The 25,000-nt window shown below is 43.2% G+C and overlaps 1 protein-coding gene and 1 long non-coding RNA gene across 3 annotated transcripts in view; one reads left to right on the forward strand and one right to left on the reverse strand.

The window, feature by feature from the left end:
* The window catches only part of LOC135115885 (uncharacterized), a 92,135-nt gene that overhangs the window by 20,849 nt on the left and 46,286 nt on the right, over positions 1 to 25,000 (reverse strand). Inside the window, exon 2 of the mRNA XM_064032980.1 lies at positions 15,411 to 15,652. Within this exon, the coding sequence (XP_063889050.1) occupies positions 15,411 to 15,636 (226 nt within the window). The 5' untranslated portion in view covers positions 15,637 to 15,652. The remainder of the gene's footprint in view (positions 1 to 15,410; positions 15,653 to 25,000) is intronic.
* The window catches only part of LOC135115891 (uncharacterized), a 92,589-nt gene continuing 76,014 nt past the window's right edge, over positions 8,426 to 25,000 (forward strand). For both annotated transcript variants that reach the window (XR_010276091.1, XR_010276090.1), the window contains exons 1-2: positions 8,426 to 8,576; positions 8,975 to 9,018. This is a non-coding gene — a long non-coding RNA (uncharacterized LOC135115891). The remainder of the gene's footprint in view (positions 8,577 to 8,974; positions 9,019 to 25,000) is intronic.

The following is a 25,000-nucleotide window of genomic DNA, read 5'->3' on the forward strand; positions in this document are numbered from 1 at the left end:
TAAATATTTTTTTTCCTCTCATTCTCGTTTTCTGTGGTCTGGGAAATACATGGTTACGGTAAGTGAGGGTTAATGTTAAGCTGGAAATAATTAAGTTCCACAAGGGTGTCAGGTGGAGGGGAGGTTCTGAGAATGTTTTTTTTTTTTTTTTTTTTTTTTTTGTGTGTGTGTGTGTGTGTGAGTGTGTGTGTGTGTGAGTGTGTTTGGTTAGCATCAGGAGGGGAAAGCGTGGTGGCTGATTAGGTCAAGAAACTGTAACCTCGTTTAGCTCTTTTCTGTTTCCACCCCCAACGAGGGACTTACCAAGGCTTGCTATGTGGGGAAAATGGCCAGATAAATATACTGTACCTAATCCCAGGGGCGGCTTTGAGGTTCAGTTCACGCAAAAGAGAGAAGGCGTGGCAGAGAAAAGTCATGTAAGGCTCCAAAATTAGAAAGGATGTTACGGATTTCGCAAATATTTCCCTTTTTTTCTTTTAACTTAACCTTTTTCTTGCATGAGGGAGGCCAAGGAAGGGCACAAAAATAAAGTTGAAAATAATAAGTGTTGGCCGCCAATTTGCCGCTTCCAGAAAATGTTAAAAAGAAAAACAGTTACAAAATGGAGGCCAATTTAGTACTGGGGATGTCCTGATGCTCCTCTTCTGAAGTAATTTGTCATAGGCAGGAGAAAAACAGAAACAAACAGAGAATTCCAGAGTTTATGTACAATTAAAAGGGATGAATGATTGAAGGAGCGAAGGCAGCGGTTAACTCTTGTTTTAGTGAACTGGACAACGTACATATATTGCAATGTATTGTTTTTAAATCCGTGACAGCGCATCTGGCAGCAAGTTGATTATGAGAGATTAAACCCTGACTGATTCTGATATGACATTGACATAAGAAAGTGACGATTACCTTTCTCTCTCTCTCTCTCTCTCTCTCTCTCTCTCTCTCTCTCTCTCACTGGTAATTAGATTTTCTTCCATGTGACATCCAGGAAATACAAGTAATACGACACGAGCCGCTGCGAGAGATGAACTAACTGCACTCGTAACGCGGCGGTCGGGCGGTACTCGGCCCACTATGGATGTGCTTGAGTCAGTCCGCCGTCCACGCCTGCCCGGGTTACCTCACTGGCGGTGCTGATGTGCTGTACCTGTAGTCTGTACCCTTCTGTATTATTGTTATTTTTTTTCTTGTCTCTTTCTTCATTATTCTCGTACTGTTTGTCCTTCTCTTCTGGGATAATTGTATTTGATTTTCCTGCTTCCACTCAATTCGTATTTTTTCTTTTTTTTCGTGTTTTTCTTTCTCCACCCATTTTATTACGTTTTCACTTGTCTTCCAGATTTAATTGGTCGTTTTTATTTGTCATCATCGTATTCTTATTTTCCTTTCTCCATCCATTTTATTTATTTATTTATTTTTGTTGTTGTCTTCCAGATTTCATTAGTCGCATTTATTCGTCATCATCATATTCTTAATTCACTTTATATTGTTACTTTTCTATTCGGCCTCATTTCATTATTCTCACTTTGTTTGCGTCATTCCCCATTTTAGCATTTTTTTCTCTCCTACCCTTCATTATCAGTTTCCTTTTTTTTTTTCACTGTGCACTCATTACGCAATTTTTCATACCTTATCTTCCTTCATTATCCTCTTTTATTCCACCTCCCTTCGTTAATGTATTTTACTTTATACCTCTCCCTCCCTCCCTGACCTTAGTGTGTATGCTTTATAATTATCGTGTTTTATTATTCCTCCCTCCTCCCTCTTCCTCCTTAATCGCCATGCTCATGAAACTAAATCATGATCAACAAAGCCTCGGAAATTAATATAAAACATGCGCGTTAAGAGTTGGATCAAAGAAAATGGGACTGGATCAAGTACGTTTTCTTTTGCCACCCTCTCGTATTCTCGTTTTCCTCGTGCTCTGATGATTTAAAAATAGTTTCCGCTGCTTCTGACAAATTAATGTTGGTATTTTGTGATGAGGAACTGTACCGAGGCAGTGTGGTCGTATATCTTGAGGGGGAGCAGACCCTTCCTTTCCCTTCACTTCCCTTCACTCGTTCTCCAAACCTCATCCCTATAACTGGAAGGGGACAAAACCCATCTCTTCATTTGTCCTCACAAACATATATTTTAAGACAGGAGGAAAATTCTTGCCTTCACGTGTTCTAATACAATTTATATACTATGTTTAGGCAAAAACCTCCTCTTTTTACGTAATCCCATCCAAAACCGTTTTCCTTCCTTCATTTGCCCTTCTAACCCCATTCATATAACTGAGGGGGCACCTGCTCTCCTCCCCACCCAGAACCATTTATATAACTGAAGGGGAATAAAACCCTTTTCTTCCCTTTGCCCTCACGTATTCTCCTCCCATCCATTAGAAAGAAGGGACAAAACACTTCCCTTTACTTGTCCTCCTCATCTCATTCGCATAATTGAAGGGGACAAAACCTTTTCAATCCTTTAACCTGTAGTATTGTAGCCGACGTGGAACCTGACAGTCTCCTATTGTTTTAATTTTCCTTTTTCTTTTTTTCTGTTTCTGTAGCTAATGTAGAGTAGAGTAGAGAGCCTAAGAGTAACAGTTTTCTTTTTTTTTTTTACGTAAAAAATCTACCTTTTATCTATTTGTTCTTTCATCATCCACAATACTAACAGGAACGAGACTCCTCCCATCTCCCCATCAGCTTCCTTCCCTCCTTCTCCCCCTTCCTCCCCAATTCTGCTCCCGTTCACGTCTGTCCTCTGCCCGCCGCCACCACCACCGCCGCCTCGGCCTGCACTGACGTCAATGTTTTCCTCCTCTCCCTCCCTGTCTCCCTTTATCCCTCCCCCTCCTTCCTCACGCACTCCTCACCTCACACCACGCGCCCACGCCTTGCCAGCCCCTCCCGTGTTGTTAAGTAAAGCGTTACCTTCACGGCCGCCTTTCGTTCGCTCCCCATTCGCCCGTTGTTCCCTCTCTCACATTATGCATTACCTTTGAAGTTACGTAAGGAAATGAACAGACACTTACCTTCCTCATTTCGTACAGTAAGATTAGGTTTTTAAACGTCTAGTGAGCTCGCTTTCGCCTTGCAGAGTGTAAATTTATCACATCTCGGCTCTCCTGTATCGTGTCATGTCTATGCGAGAGCAAAGTTAGAGCCATGTATTGGATGAAAGAGGCAAGACTAAGTGCTCTCCTCGCAAGGGAGCGACAAGGAAGAAACAACGATCGGTTCTTGCTAAAGAACGAAAAAACCTGACAGCCCGAACGCACTTGTTAGAATAGCGTCATCAGGTAGCAGGAATCGTCATAGGGTAGTGTCATCACTTTGGTATCGGGTCACTGCAAGCCGGCGGCACGGTAGCGCCATCTAGGTAGCAGGAGGGCAAGGTGATAACATTTTAAAAACTGACGGCAGGTTGCGTCATCGGGTCACAGAGGGCAGTGAAGCGTTATCTTGAAAATTGACGGTAGGTTAGTGGAACCTCGTTGACAACGGTGGGAAGGGCATTGCCATCTAGCGGCAGAAGAGAGCCATCTACTTCTAGGTGAAGGAGAATAGGGAAGGGTAGCGCTGTCTCAGTGGTAGAGGAAGATAGTGTCACCTGGCGGCAGGCCCGTGTTTAGGAACGCTTTTGCTGTCTCACCACGACTATTTCCAAAGGTCACAGAAATGAGAAATGTTAATAATTTGTCACTAGAACCATAAAAACACCCTTAGAAACCATTGTAACTTCAACTAGAGCCTTTTGAATGTAGTGGAGGTGCGGCGCGGAAGTGTTTCAAAATATGAGGCAAAGAGTCGTCCTCTGGAAAACCGGCAGGATGGGGTAGCACAATCTGGGTGAAAGGACGACATAGTAAACAACCCATCCCAGGTGTGACAGTGTACACAGTCGTCTCACGTTGCTTCTCCCTGCCCCCTCCCCTCCCTGGAGCCTCCCACCAGTGAAATTGATGACTTCCTTTGACCATTACGTCTTGCTTCCTGTCACGCTGCATGAGGGATGGTTCTTCGGGGCGGGGCGGGGTGGGGCGGGGCGGGGCGGGGAGGAGCGAGGCGGGGCAGGCGAAGAAAAAATGGGAGTAGTGAAGAAAAGAAATGGGGATGAGGTTAGTGATATGTATACGTAGAATGTTTTGGGGGTAAGTGTGTGTGTGCGTGTGTGTGTGTGTGTGTGTGTTACCTTAGGAGAGAGAAAAAATGAAGTGTAGATGCCCCGAAAGTACATAGATATCAAGTAAAATTTCTCCATCAAAATAGAAAGAAGGATTTCAGCAACTGTACCCAAAAAAAAGTATATATATATATAAAAAAAAAAGTTCATGGGAGAAGACTCCGCCTTTTACTTCTATTTCAGTTCTTTTCTCTCTCATTTTCTTTGTATTTTTTTCTTCAGTCTGGGCAGGTCGTTGAAGCGCCTTTCGGAGCCTCGAATCTTAAGGACTCTGAAGCCTCTTTGTACGACCGCTGAGGAGGAGGAGGAGGAGGAGGAGGAAGAGGAGGAAAAAGAGGAGGGGAAGAGGAGGAGGAACTGGCTTATTTGCATCTCATCGCGTTCCCTTCAGGTCAGGCAATGTGCTCGATGAAGCGAGTCGCCGCCGAAATCATCTGACAACATCCTTTCAAGAGTCGACGGAGCGCTGCCCTCTTACTGCTGCTCGCGTGGCACTGAGCAATATCAAATTCTTAAGTGGTATCAAAAATTCATCCAAGGCTCCACTGGAATAGACAGACAGCGCTCGTAAAGGATTGGAAACACTTTAATTTGTAGTTCAGACTCTAAAGGAATCATTATGTCACTCTTCTTACTTGAACGAAGTGAGGAAGTAAGGTAGGTGTACATAGCAGGAATTGTAGGTAGAGAACCGTAAGTTTAGAGTCACGAAGAGGATTTTTGTCTAGTAACGGCATTTTCCTGGAGTGCTTTTTCCCTCACTAGTGTTTGGGAGTTGGTTTCGGCTGGAAAAAAAAAAAATATATATATAGAAGTAACACGGAGAGAAACTGCCGTAGTTGCTCATGAGTTTGGAGTGACAGGAAAGCTTTTGTCCTTCAGTGCCACACTCTTGGTCTGGTTTATTCTACACCAGTGTCCGGATTTTTCGGACGTAAAGAACTGATAAAAAAGCACTTTAAAAGGAATAGCGGTAGATGTTCAAATGTTTGGAGTGATGGAGGACTTAAAATCTGTCAACGACATAATCCTTTACTCTTCTTTCGTCTCGTGAGCGTGCCTTCTCCTTCACTAGTACCGAGGAATTTGTTTTGCCGCAAGACATTGAATCGGGCAAACAGGAGACGGAGGCAAGCGGTAGAGATTGACGGAAGGCTTTTGTTCTGTAATGAGTATGAATGACTGCGGGTACCAAAGATTGCGTTGGTACATAATTCGTGTTTTCAAGTGGTGCGGTGTTGTGTGGACGCCCAGGAACATCTTACTGTGATACCGGAGGCTTATTTTATTATTATTATTTTTTTTTTTTTCAGGCATATAAAGTACAAAAATTTTAGTTTTGAGGCAGTTTTCTTACATTAACTCCTTTGTTACAAGACATTTTTCTCTGCAATCACATAAAAATTTCAGACACTTACTTTAGACTGCACTCTATAGCTGCGAAGAGAACATTTTTCAGTTCTCAACATTCAAAACACTATATAAGAAAAACGTTTGCATGGACACTCAGTAAAAGAGGAAACAGGAGTTTGAAATAGAGAAAATAGAAGGTTGAAATAAGACTGTCCCTTCGCTACACCACCTCAGGACCTCACACTCAAGGACACGAGCTTCACAGGGCCGGGGGGAGTCAGCAAGGGATGTAGAAGGGGAGAAAGGATGACGACACTCTGCAGGGGAGTCGTAAAGGGGGTCGTGTCTCCTAAAGGTGGCAGGCAGTGGTGGTGGAAGGGTAGTGGTGATTTGGTACTCCATTGGAACGGCTGACGACCTAATGACGACCTTGATGACCGCCTCCCGTCCCTCGCAGCCCGTCACCTATCGCTCCCAGTGCTGCCCGGAACGTCACGAGTATTGTTACGACCCGCCGTGCCTAGGAATGAAGTGACGCTGCAGAGGGAGAGGAATGGACGGGGAGAGAGAAGTGTATTGCATGTTGTCCCTTCCCTCCTCCGCCTCCTCTTCCTCTTCCTGTTCCTCTTTCTCTTCCTTTTTTCTTTCCTTCAAGTATCCCCGCTCAGCTTTCTCCTCCGGTTTCTTCCTTACCTCTCTTCTCCCTCCTTCGTTCCTCCTTCAATTCCTGTGCCTTTATTCCTTCGTTTCTTTCCTCCTTTTTTTTCGTTCTCATCCTCCTCATTTCCCTTATTCCTTTGCGCCCCGCCATTCCTGTCCTGCTCTTTGTTCCTTTTTTTTTCTTTCTTCATTTGTATTCCTGGCTCCCTCCTCCTCGCCACCGTTCTCCTCCTGGCTTCACTCTTGGTCCCTGCAGGATTCTTGCTTACCTCTGGCATCTGAATGGTGAGCGTCATCCCCGAACACCATTTAGTTGTGGCGGGACTAACGATGATCTACCATGAGTGTGTTGGGAACTCCACACGCGGACGGAGACGCGGCAATAACCTCCAATGATGAACGGCGCCAGTAAACTCCATCTCTTCTGCTTCCCCCTCCTGCTTCTCCTCCTCCTCTTCCTCCTCTTCCTCGCCCTGTTTGCCCACTCGCCACAATGCATCTCTACCAAGTCAACAACCCACTTCTCCTCCATCCTATAGCTCTCACTCCTCCTTCTCCTCCTCCCTCCTCCTCTTCCTCCTCCTCCTCCTCTCCACTTCGTCCTCCATTTAGTATGTAAATTAACAAAACATGCAAATTGCCAATATCAGGTACATTCGACAGCGTGCTTTCCGTCATCATGAGTCCTGCCGCCGCCCTTCCTCGGTTCATTAGCGGTGGGCGGGAGGGAGACGCAGAGTGCCTGTGGGAGGAACAAGTAATGGCTCTCCCAGAAGAAACGCCTGCTGAGAAAGAGAGAGAGGGAGAGGGGGAGTGAGAGGGTGGGGGTGGTGGAGGCTGCAAAAGAGCATTACTTCGTTGCCATTACTGCTTTTAAATTTAATACTCTTCCTCCTCCTCTTCTTCTTCCTGCCTCTGATGATGTCACACTGCTTCCCAAAATCTGAGCTGGACTTATCCTTTTTTGTCGTGTGTGTGTGTGTGTGTGTGTGTGTGTGTGTGTGTGTTTTATGAGGATCTAAAAGGACTAAATCAGTTCTTTTTATGTAGTGTTAAAAGGGTTTTTCCATGCCGAAGTGCGTTATGTTTATGATAATGATAATGTTGACAATGGTAATGATGATGATGATGATAATAATAATAAAAATAATAATAATAACAACAATAATAATAATAATAGTAATAATAATAATAATAATAATAATAATAATAACGTGAAAGTATATATAAAACGTAATTACAGAAACAAAATGAAGCCTTTTTATTCACGCTCCCACTCATCACCTCATATTAATAAAAACAAAAAAATTTCTGTCATTTTATCTATTTACTCTTATACGTTAACCTTTTTTTTTCACCAACAACTAAATACATAATCTTTTCTACCTCTCCAAAGGTTGCATCACTCAGAGCTGTCCCAGCACTCAGAGAACCTGTATTTTTTTTTACACCCTCATTACGTAACCTCTTTGCCACATCCATTTTCTAATTTCTTTCCCTCACACACACTTAGCAAACTCTGGAAAAGAATTTTGCTGTAACAATTTAGTTTTACCTGCAATTACAGCTGTCCCTTTGCAAACATTTACTGAATTTCCATTTACTACTGCTGTCACTACTAGTATTACCACTATCACTACCACCACCACCATCATCACTCATTCGTCTCACATTCCCTAGCACAAAACGAGAAAGCAAGGTGCGGGGGCAAGAGTCCTGAGCGATGTGGTGTTGGCGGTGTTGCCTGGAGCCAGATTTCATTTCCCTGCAGTTATCATGATTAGTGCAGGTGTGGGGGAAAGGGGCGGGCGGGACTTGATATTCCTCTAATAGGAGGTTTTGCGTCTGATGAAGGAATTTGTCAGGGCCAGAGATCATGGGGAGTGGATGTGAAGGAAGAGAGAGAGAGAGAGAGAGAGAGAGAGAGAGAGGGAGAGAGGGAGGGAGGGAGGAGAAGGAATATGAAGAAGCGAATCATTTTACAGTTAAAAGAGAAGAATTAAAACAAAAGAGGGTTTATGAAAAGGAAGAGGAATAGGAGAAATATGGAGTAACGAATTATTTTATAGTTAGAAAGGAAGAAATAAGATAAAGAAAGGAAATAATAAGACAGCAAGTAGAAAATAAGTGAAATATTATGGCAATGGAGAGGAAACAAATGAAAAGAAAACGTCACGGAAAGATCATCAGTCACGTGACCGAGTTCCACCAATCAGCTGACGCGGTTGAGTGGTGGCTTGTGGGTGCTCGCTGGAGCTGCCCAGGCACACTCGGCTATGTAGTGAGACGCTGTGAAGTTGTCTACGTCTGTGTTAAGAAGATTAATTGCTTGAATTGGGTGGATTGGTGTGGTTATGTGGATTATTCAACGGTGATGTGTTACAATCATCCCAACGGTGAGTTTGAAATTACCCGCTTATAATCGATTACTTCCAGTATTTAGCTCTTAACAAGGAAAATTGGTCTTTATGCACTTATCAGCGTGTGAAACATAACAACCGTATTTCTTGTATTTAATAGTTGCATTTCAAACAAGTAAACCTTACTAATTAGTACCATCCATACATATACTGTTAAGGTAATGCTTTATAATAAGTCCGTCTCCCACTCCTCCCACAATCCCCCCCAAACTCCTTAAACAAGCATTTACGACAAGGCCACAGTGCGCCTTCCATGTATGCAAGTTTCGGTATTGTACGTGACAAGAATTATTATAAAGTTACCATTGTGTAAGTTGCCCAACCTATAAGTAAGTAAATTGGTCTTGATTATCTCCCATTTTCTCATTACACAGGTGCGGGGACTGATGAGGGACGTACCTGCGACTCCTGAGGCACGGTGAGTAACAAGGGGATCATGTACTGTAGTTATTACCAAACTATTGTTTTATACCTGTACTGAGGGAAATCGAATCTGGTGTTAAGTTGTTACAAGCCTCCCAGGTTGAAGTTTTGAGGTTAAGAGTGAAAATAGTGTTAACTCTGGGGTGTGATGCTGGTTTCGAATAATATTTAGAAGCACACCACTGATCAATCGAGCAAAGGTTAATGCCTTTTAGTTCCGTAGTTTTAATCTTGCGCAGTAAAATTGTCTGGACTTGGTGAAAGCAAGTAACGAGCGTCGTGCTGTTATTACCGAGCAGGCAAATGGTTAACCAGGCATCACACACCGTAATTATTTTCGTTCCGCATTAGTTTTATATCAGTGCACATTATCCTTTTGCCGGAGTGTTTTCGTTCTGATTAATTAATTTTCTATTCTCTCTCTGGTTCTATTTGCGTATATTGTTTAAGGCCGTGCATGCATTCAGATTTTTATTTTACTGCTTTTATTTAGGTTTATTGCTTCATAAAGACCGTGTGTGCTGTTTGACTAATCTACTGATGTTTTTTTGCGCCGCAACAGTGAGATCAATATAGCGCCAGTATGCCCGCCAGTAATGAATAAATAGAGAGAGGTCGAGGCTTCGTGAGGAGTTAAGAGAAAACGAGTGAACGATAGTCTGGTTTAGAGAGTCATTTCATCGTTGTGTTTTCATTTCTCTTAAATGTAAAGGAGGTTGGGTAAGGGCACAAAAATAGATATATTAATAAAAAAAAAAGTTAAAAGGAGTGTATTTAATTCCAAAGTTAAGTTGCACAGCGTTCCAATCAGGTGAGTAACGTTCGCCCTCATCTCGACATTGGCATCATGTTTTTGTTAGTTTGTTGTATTTCGCTAATTTGATTCAGGCCTCATGATGAAGCATAAAAGAGCGCGATATCTTGTGAAGTACCAAAACAAGTGCTTTCCTACTGACTGAAATAACTATATCATGAAACGTGTTTAAAAAAAATGCAAATTGAATTACCTTCTGCTTCACTGCATGTTAGTGTTCGCTGACTCGTTTAACTTGATTGTGTCAGAATTTACGTAACAAAATCAAAACAAACTTTGAACTTGAAAAACACACACGGAATATATGCTACAAAATATAAATAAACTTTGCTCTTGAAGAAACACACGCACACACACACACACACACACACACACACACACACACTTCGCAAGTTGGGACCAGCTGAGACTTGCAATAAACATTTCAAGAAAAACACTGAACTTTGAGAAAATAAACTAAGGGGGAAAAAAATTAAAATGTTCAAATGAGATCTTAAAAGGCGAAAACTTTAACTAACGTGATTAACCTGAGGAAAGTAACCAGGTGAATCACATGGCTTCTGTCCATCAAGGAGTTACCTGAGGCGGACAAACACCTGGTAATTACGAGACTACAGGTGAAGAAGGGACACTAAAAGGGAGAAAGAGCGGTGCCGTCTGCCCATTTTCTTCAATTTTTTTTTTAAGGAAAGAGTGAGAGAGAGAGATGGAGGAGAAAAACAAAGATGGGGAGACAGAAAAGTAAAAACAATTAGCACACCTCGATTTGAAATGGAGTCTTGCCACGAAAAACAGTTATTACAGAGAGAGAGAGAGAGAGAGAGAGAGAGAGAGAGAGAGAGAGAGAGAGAGAGAGAGAGAGAGAGAGAGAGAGAGAGAGAGAGAGAGGGTACCAGGTGAGAGACGTGTGAAGTAAGGAGAAGTTGTTTATGTGAGGAATACATTTTTTGGGGGAAAACTTGCTAAGGTGGGAGAGGAGGAGGGCAGGTATATGGGAGAGAACACAAGTGAAGAGGGAGGAGGAAGAGGAAGAGGTGGAAAGAAAATAGAAGGTTGCGTAAATGTTAGATGAAAGGAGATGGAGGAAGAGGAAAGTGCTGATGGAGGGAGGGAAGGAGGGAGGAGAGGTGATGGATGGAAAGAAGGAAGGAAGGAAGGATAAGGGTGAAGGAGTGATTGCTATTGATGAACGGAGGAAAAAGAAGAGGAAGAACGAAAGGGTGGAGATGCAGGAAGAGAGAGGAATGAGGACAGCGAAATGGAGAAGTAAGAAGATAGGAACAGAAAAGAAAAACAAAAGAGAAATACGAAAGGAAGAGAGGCGGAGAAGGAAGTGGAAGAAACAAAAGCAGTGGCAGGAAAAAGAGGAAAAGAAAACCAGAGAAGAGAATGAGGTGGAAGTAATGGCGAAGTACCAGGAGGAGGAGGAGGAGGAGGCTAAAGAAGGGAATGAGGCGGAAGAAATAGAGAAACAGAAACAGACACAAACAAAGCGGAGGAGGAGGAGGAGGAGACAGAGACTGAGGAAGGAAATGAGAGGAAAAGAATAAAGAAAAAGGAGAAAGAAGAAGAAGGAATGGTTACGTCAGATGTGTGGTGGTGGTGGTGGTGGTGGTGGTGGTGCCGGTGGGCGGGGTGCGTGGATGTAATAAAGGTTGTCACCACGCCATTAGCAGCACCAGACACGTGTATCAATTAGAGAGGAGACCCACCGCAGCCACTCCCACTCTCCCTCCCTCACCTGTTCTCCTCCTGTTCCTCCTCATTTTCCTTCATTACTGTTGCTAGATTTGTTGTTTTCTGTTTTCTGTTAGCACTGTAAATCAATATTGAAGGAGAAAACAACGTGAATTAGCACCTTTACTACTACTACTACTACTACTACTACTACTACTACTACTACTACACTTATCCTCCAATTCTAGGTAATCCTTTTTGGCTTTCTTTTTAGGAGCTGGCACCTTCATTGAACCCTTTTTTTTTCCCTTATTTTTGTTACTATAGGCCACTGACCCTCTTACATAAAAACTACTACTAATACTACTACTACAACAATAACTACTACTACTACAATAACTACTACACTAACCATATTTCCTCCTCTCCACCAGCCACGAATTTTAACTCACTCGTACTTCCATGACCATTCTTTCTCTCTTTAATTCTTACCTGAAGTAGAGTGTGGGAAGGGAGAACTGGAGGGGGGATGGAGGGAGATTTTTTTTTTCCCAGGCGTGGTGGTGGTGGGGAGGGGCAGAGGGGAGGGGGAGGAGCAGGTAGTGGACGTGCAGAGCCTAGTAAATTAAAGGGCGTCACGTTGGTGCGTCCCTTCCACAACATTCCCTTCACTATCAATGCCTCTATCAGGGAAGGTAGAAATATTCTCCTGCTTTTATTACCATCACTACCACTACTACAGAGAGAGAGAGAGAGAGAGAGAGAGAGAGAGAGAGAGAGAGAGAGAGAGAGAGAGAGAGAGAGAATTTCATCGTCTTGGCTTCCTCTCACTTTCTCTCACTTTCTCTCACCCTCTACGTCTCTCTTGTCCAATATCTTCCTCTTCACCTGATAAAAATGAAGTTAGCTTTTCAGCCTTGACTTCGTGTGTAGCTTCATTAACACCTTCCCCTTGCTCTGCCCTTCCCTTCTCCCTCCCCTTCTTCACCCCTGTCCATCCCCTTACCTTATCCTTCTCCTCACACCTTGTCCCTTCCACCAGTGTTCCTTTGTTTCTCCTTGTTCATCCCTTCACCCTGTCCTTCCCCTCACCCTGTCCTTCCCCTCACTCTGTCCTTCCCTTCACTGTATTCTTCCCTTCACCCTGTCCTTTCCAGTGTTCCTTTGCCTTACTTCGCTCTTCCTCTCACCTTGCTTTTCCCCTCATCCGTTTTTCTTTTAATTTCTCTCAGTTTCTTCCCCTCACTCCTCTCCCCCTTACTCTGTCCCATCCCCTCTAATCCCCTCACTTTTGACCTGATGTTGGAAGTTCATAGGGTTAACACACACACACACACACACACCCAGAGAGAGAGAGAGAGAGAGAGAGAGAGAGAGAGAGAGAGAGAGAGAGAGAGAGAGAGAGAGAGAGAGAGAGAGAGAGAGAGAGAGAATTAGTAAAACTCAGCTGCTCACTTTGTCACTTATATCGTTTTACTCTCTCCCTTTCTTGTTCCCATCTTTTTTTTCTTCCTCTTTCTTTTTTTTACTTTTTTTTCCCACCTTCTCCCTTTCTCCCACGCAACACGAAAACATCAAGTCCTCTCTATGCTATTTCTGTTTTTGGAGTTTTTCTTACTTTATTTTTTCCAAACCACACTTTTCTGGTGGTTTTTCCCCTTTTTCTTTATTCCTTTTACTTTTTTTCTCTCCCCACCTTACTTTGTTTTTCACCTTGCTTTTTTACCTCTCTCTCTCTCTCTCTCTCTCTCTCTCTCTCTCTCTCTCTCTCTCTCTCTCTCTCTCTCTCTCTCTCTCTCTCTCTCTCTCTCTCTCTCTCTCTCATTTTCCTCTTTACGTCATTTTCCTTCTCGTTCTCAGTCTCTTTATTCATTTCTTATCACGCCTCATTTCTTCTCCTCTTCCATTTCTCCTCTCTTCTTTCTCCCTTGTCCTTTATTTCCTCTTTACTCTTTCCTTTCTTTCTCGTCTTCTTTCCTCTCGACTCTTGCTTCTCCTCAATCTTCCTTCTGTCTGTCCCACGTATCTTATTCTTGCTTTTCTTCTTCCTTGTTCTGTTTCCCTCCCTCTCTTTTCTCCCCACCTTGTTATATCCTTCTTACTTTGTTTCCTATTGTTTTCTCTCTCTCTCTCTCTCTCTCTCTCTCTCTCTCTCTCTCTCTCTCTCTCTCTCTCTCTCTCTCTCTCTCTCTCTCTCTCTCCTCTTCGATGTTTCTTTTTAAATCCTCGAATAGTGTAGTTAAATCTCTCTCTCTCTCTCTCTCTCTCTCTCTCTCTCTCTCTCTCTCTCTCTCTCTCTCTCTCTCTCTCTCTCTCTCTCTCTCTCTCTCTCTCTCTCTCTCTCTCTGATTCACCATTCCAGATCACTCATACAACACTAATGATAACAGCTGATCACCCACCACACACTCCACCCAATCATCATCCACTAGAGCCTCGTACATTAACACTATTATCCTCTCGTATGCTCCTGTCCCTTTAATCATTGCTTTACAACAGTACCCCCTTCAACCCGGCAGCGCGAGGCCGGCCACGTTTTCTGTGGAGAAAAAAAAGGGGACATTATGTTGGTGTTTATGGCGGTTGTAGTGGTGATAGGATGGTTCAAGCTGCTAAGGGGGTGATGGGAGGGGGAATGGGGGCTTATATGGGTCAGAAGGGAGATTTTTGTTTGAGTACTGGTAGGAAGAGGCAGAAAAGGGAGGATAACGGCTTGTAGGGAAAGGGGGCAGGGGTGGAGATGGGAGGGAAGGAGGGAAGGAAGGAAAGAGAAAAAGTGATGGGAGCAATGTCGGCTTCGAGAGGGAAGGGCGAAGTGAGAAAGGGGAATAACGGGCGACAGAGAGAGAGAGAGAGAGAGAGAGAGAGAGAGAGAGAGAGAGAGAGAGAGAGAGAAGGTTATGCGTGTAAGAGAACAGGGGGGCGGGATAACGGCTTGGAGGGAGAGGGAGGAGAGGGAGAGGAAGAATGAGTGAGTGAGTGCGGGAGGGAGGCAGCGAGAGAGGCGGCTGAGTCCTCTAGTGTTGGGCCAAGTATCGGAACTGTTGACGATGGCTTGGAGGGTCCCCTGTGACCTCGTTTCTCGCCCATTGCCTCACGGGGAAAAGGCGAGCGGAATGGCCGGGCACGAGTCTGTCAAAGTGAAGTTTTAACCTGGCACTGGATAATCTTGCCGGTCCCTTGAGGCGAGCACGGGGGCAAGGGCTGCCGGACGCCTCGATTTTGACTGATCTGGGTCAAGTCCAATTAACTGAAGCTGATTCTTATTTTTGTCTCGCTTTATCTGTCGAGTCTTTTTTCTCTTTCGTTCCGTTTTTTTTACGTCGTTATACCTGAACCTCCTCATCGCCTCCATCGCGACGCAGGAATCGATGGTGAATTTTGACGACTGAAGCGAATAACGAGGAAATGAGGCCACTCAAATCACCAGCAGCATTACCTGGAAGGGCCACAGGAGGACGACAAGCTACAGGACGGTACAGCATTCATTTTGATGTCATGAAGGGGAACAGAGAAACTGAGAGTAATATCGACGCAGGTTAGCCACAGGATGGCGAAGTATTAGTTCACAAAATTTTGGTATAAAAGAAACAGTCAGAAGATAAAAAGACATACGAGGAAGCTACAGGAGGCCACAGTATTCACTCACAAGATGCAATGAAGAGAAAAAAAATGTTAAGTCTAAGAAAAGGAACACACAGTAGCTACAGGGAGGCCATAGATACTCGTACAAGGAGATATTTGCCTAGTCACGAGCTGAAGAGGCACAGACAGCTACAGAACGCTACAGTACACGTTCACAAGATGTTATGAGAGAACCATTAGTATGAGATGCACAGCGTAGCTACAGGAGGCCACACTTGGTCCCGTGGGAGGCGTGGGCGGCGGGTACTCACGGGTGCAGTGGGCGGGCTCATCCTCGCCGCCCGGACAGTCTGCCTCGCCGTCGCAGTACTGGTCGGCGGAGACACAGCTTCCGTCGTGACAGCGCATCTCTCCCATGTCGCAGCCCTCAGCCCGCCCCACCCATGAGGCAGCCCAGGCCAGCAGGAACACCCACGGCCACGCCCACACCCATGCCCGCCCACCGCGCTCCGCAGGCCGCCTCCCGACGCCGCCCATCACACTCTGCGCTCATCTGGGAACGTGAAGGAAAGAGGATTAATTGGATTTTCCTGAGTTGTTTGTGTTCGTTAGATTTTTCTTGGAACTTGCTGATATTTCCTGCGTCATTTTATTTCAAAGAAAACAACTTTATAGTTAGTAAAGTTTGAAAGAAATTATAGATATTTTTGGTTATATAATTGCTGGAATACTGTATTACTTAGGCCTTGGAGAGAGAGAGAGAGAGAGAGAGAGAGAGAGAGAGAGAGAGAGAGAGAGAGAGAGAGAGAGAGAGAGAGAGAGAGAGAATCGATGTGAGGGAAGGCTTAAGTGCTATATTTTTACACCTTTTCTTTCTGACTCTTAAAAAAAAAAAAAAATACATATATATTTTCCAGCGGCAGGCCAACAACCCTCCTCCCCCAATCACTTGACAAGAATGTGAGAAGAACTGAGAAAAAGAGGGAGGCCGTGATGGGAATATTGTGTACGGTAAAGTGTGTGTGTGTGTGTGTGTGTGTGTAAAGAAGAGGGATAAAGGAAAGAAATATTAGTTTTCGTAGTAGTTGTTGTAGGTGTTAGTTTTGTTGTTCATTCAAAAGAGGAAAGAAATAATAAGGCGATCAGAGTGAGGAGCAAGGCGAGGCGAGGAAGTGGAGGAATACAAAGGAATACATAGGAATACTTTTTAGGAACAGTTATCAGGACATGTATTGGTCAATAAAGAAGATAACGGCTGAGCTACATACTTACTATCTCTATTACTACTACTATTATTACTACTACCACCAAACTACGTGTAGGAGAACAGGATAGAGCAGAGCAAGGCCTCTCCCTCTCCGCCTCTCCCCAGGGCAACGTGAAAGCAGGAAAACAGTTAAAAAGGAGCACCATGTACCTTGTACCTTGTAGAAAACGAGGACATGGAAATTTTATGGTAAAGAATAAAAGTAAGGAGGATGAGGTGGAGTAAAAGTAGGAGCAGGAAGAGGAGGAGGACGAGGACGACGAGGACGAGGACAAGGAGGAGGAGAGCAGGGAGAAGAAAGGTGACAAAGTTCACGTTAATGGAGCAAAGTGTTCCATTAAGGCGCTCAGGGGAAAAAAAAAAGAATATATAAAAAATAAAAGAAAAAAAAGGAAAAAGTGAAACGTATGATAAAAGCCATTGAAAATTTTCGAGGGAATTTAATCACCGACACTTCACTTTCCTCATCATCGAGAGGGAGGAGGAGGAGGGCGGCGGCGGCGGAGGAGGACGGGGGGGGAGGGCGGGGTACGGCAGGGGGTGGAAGTCTAAGCAAGAGGAGTAGCAACGGTAGAAGGGGGACAAGGACGAGAATTCCCATTAGTAGTACTCAACGTTGCTCCTTCACAGACTCACAAAATAGTGGAGGAAAAAAAACCCGGTAGTTCCTGAAGTTAGTAGAAATAGCTTAAACCCTCTCATTTGGAGCCCCGAGTACCTGCTCCGAGACTTAGGCAATGAAAGGACTGAGTGGAGGAATGAAAAAACACACACACACACAAAAAAAAAAAAAAAACATTAATTTGGGAGCCGTGGTGGACTTAATGGGCTGGAGTACTTAACGTGAGTGTTGATGTGGGTGTGTAAGGTGATGTATTTAGTGGTATTTAGTGGTGTGGATGTGATTTTGTGATGTGTATGTGTAGATGAAGATGTAAGTTTGAATGTGAGTGGGTGTGGATGTGGGTGTGTGAGGTGGTGTATTTAGTGAAGGTGTGGGTGTGGTGTAGATGTGATTTTGTGATGTGGCTGTGTAGATGATGTAAATTTGGATGCGAGAAAGTGGGAATACACATTTCAGAGAGAGAGAGGATAAAAAAGTAACAGTACAACACAAACACTACATGAAATCAAAACTAAACGCAGGCACCACAAACGAACTACAGAGTTTACAGCACGTGCGCACACTCCATGGAAAACACCAGCGCTATTAAGTACACGTAATAAAGACAAAAATAAAAGTAGAACAACACCCCATTAACCATAAACCAGAAAGAAAACGGCAGACAATACACGCAAACAAAAAAGCGCAGCAATAAAAGCGTCCAGCCCAAAAAAAGAGGAAAAGAGAGAGAGAGAGAGAGATAGATAGAGAGAGAGAGAGAGAGAGAGAGAGAGAGAGAGAGAGAGAGAGAGAGAGAGTATATAAAAAAGGTAACATCATACATCACAGGAACCTGCACTTAACATCAATTTCCTGAGAGAGAGAGAGAGAGAGAGAGAGAGAGAGAGAGAGAGAGAGAGAGAGAGAGAGAGAGAGAGAGAGAGAGAGAGAGAGATTTAAAACAGGACGCAGCAATACTACACGACACTGACCAACGTACGGATATGTGTGTGTGTGTGTGTGTGTGTGTGTGTGTGTGTGTGTGTGTGTGTGTGTGTGTGTGTGTGTGTGTGGACTATTCTCGTGTTTGTTTCTATTTTTATATATTCTCTCCATTATTTTTCTCTCCATTTTTTGTTATTTGTTTTTCGTGTTTGTCACTTTTTCATACATTTGATAGAAAAATAAAAAAAAGGAGATAAATTGAATTATATAGAGGATGTTCAAATTTAGAATGCTTGTTTTTACTCTCTCTCTCTCTCTCTCTCTCTCTCTCTCTCTCTCTCTCTCTCTCTCTCTCTCTCTCTCTCTCTCTCTCTCTCTCTCTCTCAGTGGTACATCGTCGAATATGAATCAAAAATAGTCTCTGAGGGCTTGCAGAGAGAGAGAGAGAGAGAGAGAGAGAGAGAGAGAGAGAGAGAGAGAGAGAGAGAGAGAGAGAGAGAGTTATTAATATTCCTGAAAATACATGACGACATTGAACTGCAATGCTAATAATTATCTTTTCAATTAAACATTCAGATGTCAACTCTTTTATTTTCTCTGGAAGTTTAAGCGCCGCATTTGAGTTTACTTGTTAATGAATCATGTTTTTTGTAAAGTATTCTTTGTTTTTTTACCCGATGAAAATGAACCAGTGTTATTTTTTCTCCCTTTTTTTCTATTTTTGTTAGCGGTGGACGTGGATTTTGCGCTGGAATCGGTTCTTTTTTCGCACGTTCTTCTAATCCGTAGTTTTATTCGGGCTTTTTGCAGCTGGTCTTGTTGGGCTGTGTGTCCAGTGAGTGCTGTGTGTCCATCCACGGATTTCTCATTTATTTCTGTCTGTTTGTCACTTTTTTCTCCTCTGCTGATTTCGTAACCGTGTGATTTTTATTTCATTTTATTTTGCGGGTTTTATGCCAGACTTTAATACATTGTTTTCATTTATGTTATTCTCTTCACCATATTCATTTCAACATAATCTAATAATTTTACTCTGACGTCTCTCTTTCCTGTCTGCCTTCCCCTGCCTTCCCCTGTCGCTCTTCTTTCCCAGTAGTGCAATGTGGTCTCTGTAATCCTGCACGTGTTCATACTCAGTGGCGTTTCGGTCGTTTCGGTCAGTGCATCAATCTATCTAGGCCTCTACTTCTTCATACAGTTGGTTTCTTAGCTCTTCCTGTTGTGAGTTACTCTTGGTATAACTTTGCAATATACAAGCATAATACATACAGGGGTTCTTTAATGTTTGTAAAAAAAGAACTAGTAAGAGAAGATAAGCTTTACATATCCAAAAACGAAACGAGAATTCAGTCTTCCCATGACCTGAACTGTTTGAAAAGAGAAATATTACATAACATAGAAAGTAAACTGGCGATCATGCTGGTTTTTCCTCGAGTTTTTATTTATTTTTTTCTCCAAGTAGGTGATACGTCAAACGAAAATAAATTAAGTATAATAGAAGTAAAATCGATACATTGCACAGTGACAGGAGTGATTCAGGTATTTACGTAGTATGGTATAGATCAGTGGGCAAAAACAGGATATTTACGTACAAATATAACGTGTGTGTGTGTGTGTGTGTGTGTTTCTTATTAAAAGCACATACAAATTAAAACCATAACTCAATGGATAATATCACTGGATTATATTTCGAGGTAATTACCAAAAAGGTTACGCGACTCGTGCTATATGGGATAAAAATGTATAAGCGAACCATTGCCCTCATTTCATTACACCTGTGATTTAAACCTGCTGCGTATATTTGACGTAGCGGAAAAAATAAATCTATAAATAAAACACTCCGCTCTCTTTCATGAAGTGCTTCCAGGTAAAGCTAAATATAACGAAAAAAAGAAAATGCGTATAATCAAACACGCTGGCTTATCATGTATAGTGAACTTTATTGCGTAGAGTTGTCGATAGTTTGCTCATTAGGAGAAGAGAGGAGAAGTGGACTGGCTGCTGGAATCGAATTAAAAAAAAAGTAAAGTAAAAATCTGCTGAAAAAAAAACTAAGAACTTTTCCCACATAAACTGATGCGATTTTCAGATATTTGTAATATCGAAATACATTTGAAACTCACGGTAATGGAGGATTAGTTTAATCTGAGCCTGTCTATATACATATCAACTTATTTATTCGTTCGTTTATTTTGCTATTTTGTTTGGGTATCTATTTTCTTGCGTAAGTAACAATTTACTAATTCATTCTCACTCACAGTTATTCGTGTATTAATTAATTCCCACCTTAATTTATTCCTTCACTTAGTAACGTATAATACTGAATGTCCTTTAATGATAATGAAAACCCGTAAATTTCATCTACATTTTACAGTCCCGTGTTGTGATTCTTTGAGATCTTCCAGTTATTCGTCTTTTTACCACCACAAGAAACAGAGATAAAAACGAAACATCCTTTAATGACAATGAAATCTTATAATTCTTACTAACACTTTCATTTGGCTTTCAATTATGCACTCCTCTCTATGTAAAAATTAAAATGTAAAAAATGAAGCGAAATCTCAAATGCCCTTTAATAACAATATGATCCATTAAATTCACCTAATATTTGCCTTCAGTTACTTGTTCCTTTCTTTTCTTAAGAACAATCTAACCACTTCAATCTCAATAACGTTGTAAGTTCATGTTCACTTACTAATTTTTATACTGTCCACCTCACTAAAGCAAGAGTTCAGCGGTACCTTCATTCTTTCATTAATTTCAGTGGTAAACTTCGTAAATCTCAAATTTTTTCAGCATTTTCTCCTTTCTATGACTAGAACTGTTGAAATAGGACTATTAAGACACCTCAGAAACGAAATTAACCACTTATTCTCCTGTAATAGTTTCGTATTTGTGGAGAGATCATTTCGTTTTTTGTTTACCTTAGATTGGCCTCTTTAATAGGTAGAGAAAAAAAAGTTACCCTTGTAGTTTCGTTTCTGTGGATTTCTTTGTTTTCGTATACCCTGTACTAAACTCTTTAATACGTTGAGAAGAAAAGTCACTCTAGTTTCGGTTTTGTGGCGGGTATTTCCTTCTTTTCACATACCGCAAACCGAGCTCTTTAATACTAGAAGAAAAAAAAATGTCGCTCTTTTCTTATCCGCGCGAATGACAAATGGAGAGAGCAAACCTCACCCCAGCAACACACTCTCCGCCTCGCTGCGTGACACATGACCCAATTCCAAGGCACTGTAGGAAGGATACTTTGCCTACACCCCTGCCCACACCCTGCCCACATCCAGTCCCTGTGTCCCCGCGATGCTGTTATGATGGCTCAGCACTGCCACGCCCTACGCCCACACCCCGCCACGCCCTCACTACCCCCCTCTTTTCCCCCTTTTTAATCCAAGCCCCAACATGGCCCATTTTTCTCAGGCTATCTCGTTCCCCTCCACCTCTCGTCTCCAGCCCCCCCCCTATCCCCCAGCCCGGCTGCCAACCTCCCCATCTCTCACGCCTCTTGTGTCTAGTCCAGTTCAGTCCAGCCGGTTGGTCTCTCTCTCTCTCTCTCTCTCTCTCTCTCTCTCTCTCTCTCTCTCTCTCTCTCTCTCTCTCTCTCTCTGCTCTTCGCGTCTCGCGCCGGCTGCTCTTTTGTGTAAGGAGAGAGAGAGAGAGAGAGAGATTGTGTAAGGAGAAAGAGAGAGAGAGAGAGAGAGAGAGAGAGAGAGAGAGAGAGAGAGAGAGAGAGAGAGAGAGAGAGAGAGAGAGAGAGAGAGTGGCAATTTATATATAAACCTGTGTCTCCTGTGAAATATTTGCCTGTCTGTTCCTCTCTCTCTCTCTCTCTCTCTCTCTCTCTCTCTCTCTCTCTCTCTCTCTCTCTCTCTCTCTCTCTCTCTCTCTCTCTCTCTTTCTCTTTCCCTCCCTCCCTCCCTCCCTCCAAGGGGTAAGGACAAAGTGAAGTATCTTATTACAAATGCATGCTTCACAAATACAAACATTTCCCTTTGTGTGTATGAGAGAGAGAGAGAGAGAGAGAGAGAGAGAGAGAGAGAGAGAGAGAGAGAGAGAGAGAGAGAGAGAGAGAGAGAAATATTCCACAGGTGTCCTTCTTACCTTTGATCTCCAACTGGTAAGAAAAAGTTTGATTCTGTGAAGGGTATCTTTTTCAGGGTTTCTTTTTCCTTACTCCTCCTCCTCCTTCAGGCGAGACTTAGGGTCTGCGTATAATTACCTAAGTTACCTGGCCTGGATTGATTATCTTGCCTGTATCTTTCCTTCTCTTTATTCTTCGTGTTTCCTTTCACCTTTCCTTTATTTTTTCCTTGTTTGTTTTCCTGTTCTTTTCCTCTGGTTCATTTCTTTCCGTGTCGTTGTTCTATACCGTTCTTTCCTTTTTGCGTTTCTCCTCCTCCTCCGTCTCTATCTCCTTTTCTCTCTCTTTTCCTCCACTTCTTTCCTCTCCCTAGTATTACGTTTTTTTTTCGTTTTTTTTATTTCATCTCCCTTTTTTTATTCTTTCCTCTTGTCATCTCATCCCTCTTCGCTCTCCTCCTTTCCCCTCCTCATCTCCTCGTGCCTTATTTGCACCTCTCTCCTTTACTTCACTCCACTCCGTCCCCTCCCTCCTTTCCCTCTCCCTCCTCCTTCCCTCCTCCATGTCCTTCAACCTTTGTCCTCTCCTATACCCTCCTCCTCCTCCTCCTCCTCCTCCTCCTCCTCCTCCTCCTCCTCCTCCTCCTCCTGTTCCTGTTCCTGCCCTGCTCCTTCCTCCATCTCTCTTTATCATTCTTCTTTCCTTCGTAACCTTTCTTCTCCTCTTTCCTTCCTGGCGTTCATTCCTCTTTATCCCACTCCACTTTTCTTTCTCCTCTTCCTCCTCTTCTCTCCCTTCCTTCCTTCCTTCCTTTCTTTCTAAAACTTTCCTTCTTTTACCTTCAACTTTCATTTTCCCTTTTTCCTTCATTCTTTTGTACAGCTGCAGAAATCCGAATGGAAACAGGAGGAGAGGGAGAGAGGGAGATAAAAGTAGGAGAGATACTGAAGTAAGAATCAAAAACGCCTGCCGCAGAAGAAAGGTCCCTCGTTATGGGTAAAAAATTATAACCACGAGGCTTTTAAAGAAAGTATTGCTGCGCGGAATAAGGTGTAAATAAAAGTGTCTATATTGCCCAACGAAGTACGTGGAAGGAAAATGAATTACCGGAGTGTAGGAGGAGGAAAAGGAGGAGTGCAGGAGGAAGAGGAGGAGGAGGACGAGGAGAAGGAAATTATACGAGATAACACGGAGGGAAAGAAAATGGGATGGTGCGAACGAGGAAAAGGAGGAGGTGGAGGAGAAGGGAGGAAGGAAAAGAATGAGGTGGAAGAAAAAGGTGAAGGACGAGAAAGAAAGATGAGGTTAAGAAGAGGAACAAAAAGAAGAGGAATAAGAAGGAAAGACAGTGACGAGTGATAAAGAAGATAATATAGTAGAGAGGAAAATAAAAGATAAATAGAACAGAGAGAGAGAGAGAGAGAGAGAGAGAGAGAGAGAGAGAGAGAGAGAGAGAGAGAGAGAGAGAGAGAGAGAGAGAGAGAGGAATATTTTCTTCTGCTCAGCCCATCCTATATATATTTTTTTTTTAGAGAAAACTTGTAAGAAAGGACTTTAGAATTTTCAAGCGTTATTGTACCAGCCTGTTTCTCACTCTCTCTCTCTCTCTCTCTCTCTCTCTCTCTCTCTCTCTCTCTCTCTCTCTCTCTCTCTCTCTCTCTCTCCATGTGTGTGGTTGTTTATTTGTTTGTTTGGATTTTAGGGTGCAATGTTCTCCCTCCTCCTCCTCCTCCTCCTCCTCTGCCTCGTTTTCCTCACCGTTCTCCTTATCTACCCCATTCTGCTTTCTTGTCTCCTCCTCCTCTTCTTCCTCCTCCTCTTCCTCCTCCTCCTCCTCGTTCTCGTCATCATCTTGCACTTATATTTTCTCTCTCAATTGTGTTCTTCAATTTTTGTTTACCTTCAGACAGTGTGGCGGAGGGAGGGGTGGGTGGGGAGGAGCCTTCACTTACTAGCCAAGGTATGTACATTAGGGAGGCGACGCAGTGCAGGTAACTTAATTATACGACACCTGGTCTTCTGTTGCCTGATTTTGTGATGTACCTGTGCCCATCCAGGCGACCTGCTTATCATTGTCATCATCATCGTTTTGTTGTTTGTGTTAGTGGTGTTGTTGTTGTTGTTGTTCTTGCTCTTCTTGTTATTCTACTTGTTTTCCTCTTCTAGTTACTTTTTATTTCTTCTAGTTCTTTTTCCTTGTCATTCTTCTTCTTTTCTTCACCTAGTTATTCTTTTTACTCTCCTAATTCTTTTTCTTCTATTTTTTTCCTCTTCTAATTCTTCTTTTTGTCCTTTACTAATTCCTCCTCCTCCTCCTGATGTCCTGTCTCTCTTCCCTGCTGCTGTCCTGTCTCTCTTCCCTGCTGTCCTGTCTCTCTTCCCTGCAGCTAGCTAGAAGTAGTTACCAAACAGCCTTGCAAGGACCAAAAGGTCTGTTGCTGTTTGGCTTTCCTTTGTATTCCTCCTTGTATTCCTCCTCCTCCTCCTCCTCCTCCTCCTCCTCCTCCTCCTCCTCCTCCTTCTCCTCCTGTAGCTGCTCATTTCCTTCCTTGTCCTTTTCTCAGCACAACATCACCGTCGAAATTAATAACATCCACAGCCATTCATCTCCGTGATTACTTTACGATACTAACCAATTTCCGGAAGCATCTGTCATTTTTCCTTCTTCGTATCCCCCGCCCATACAAGAGAGAGAGAGAGAGAGAGAGAGAGAGAGAGAGAGAGAGAGAGAGAGAGAGAGAGAGAGAGAGAGAGAGAGAGATTAGTTCCAGGTGAGAAGAATTAGCCAGATAGATGTTATTACCTGTAGGATAGAGGGAGAGGTAGAGGTAGAGGGACAGGTTAGGGGGAAAAAGACAGGTAGAAGGGGGTTAGTATCACGTCACTCACCATGTCAACGTCACTTCCTCACCTCAGCACATTACTGTATTACATTACTAAGAATCTTGTGTTGAAATCAGTCATACGCTCCCCCCCCCCTCTCTCTCTCTCTCTCTCTCTCTCT

The sequence above is a fragment of the Scylla paramamosain genome, chromosome 30, assembly GCF_035594125.1.
Source record: "Scylla paramamosain isolate STU-SP2022 chromosome 30, ASM3559412v1, whole genome shotgun sequence".
NCBI classification, from domain to species: domain Eukaryota; kingdom Metazoa; phylum Arthropoda; class Malacostraca; order Decapoda; family Portunidae; genus Scylla; species Scylla paramamosain.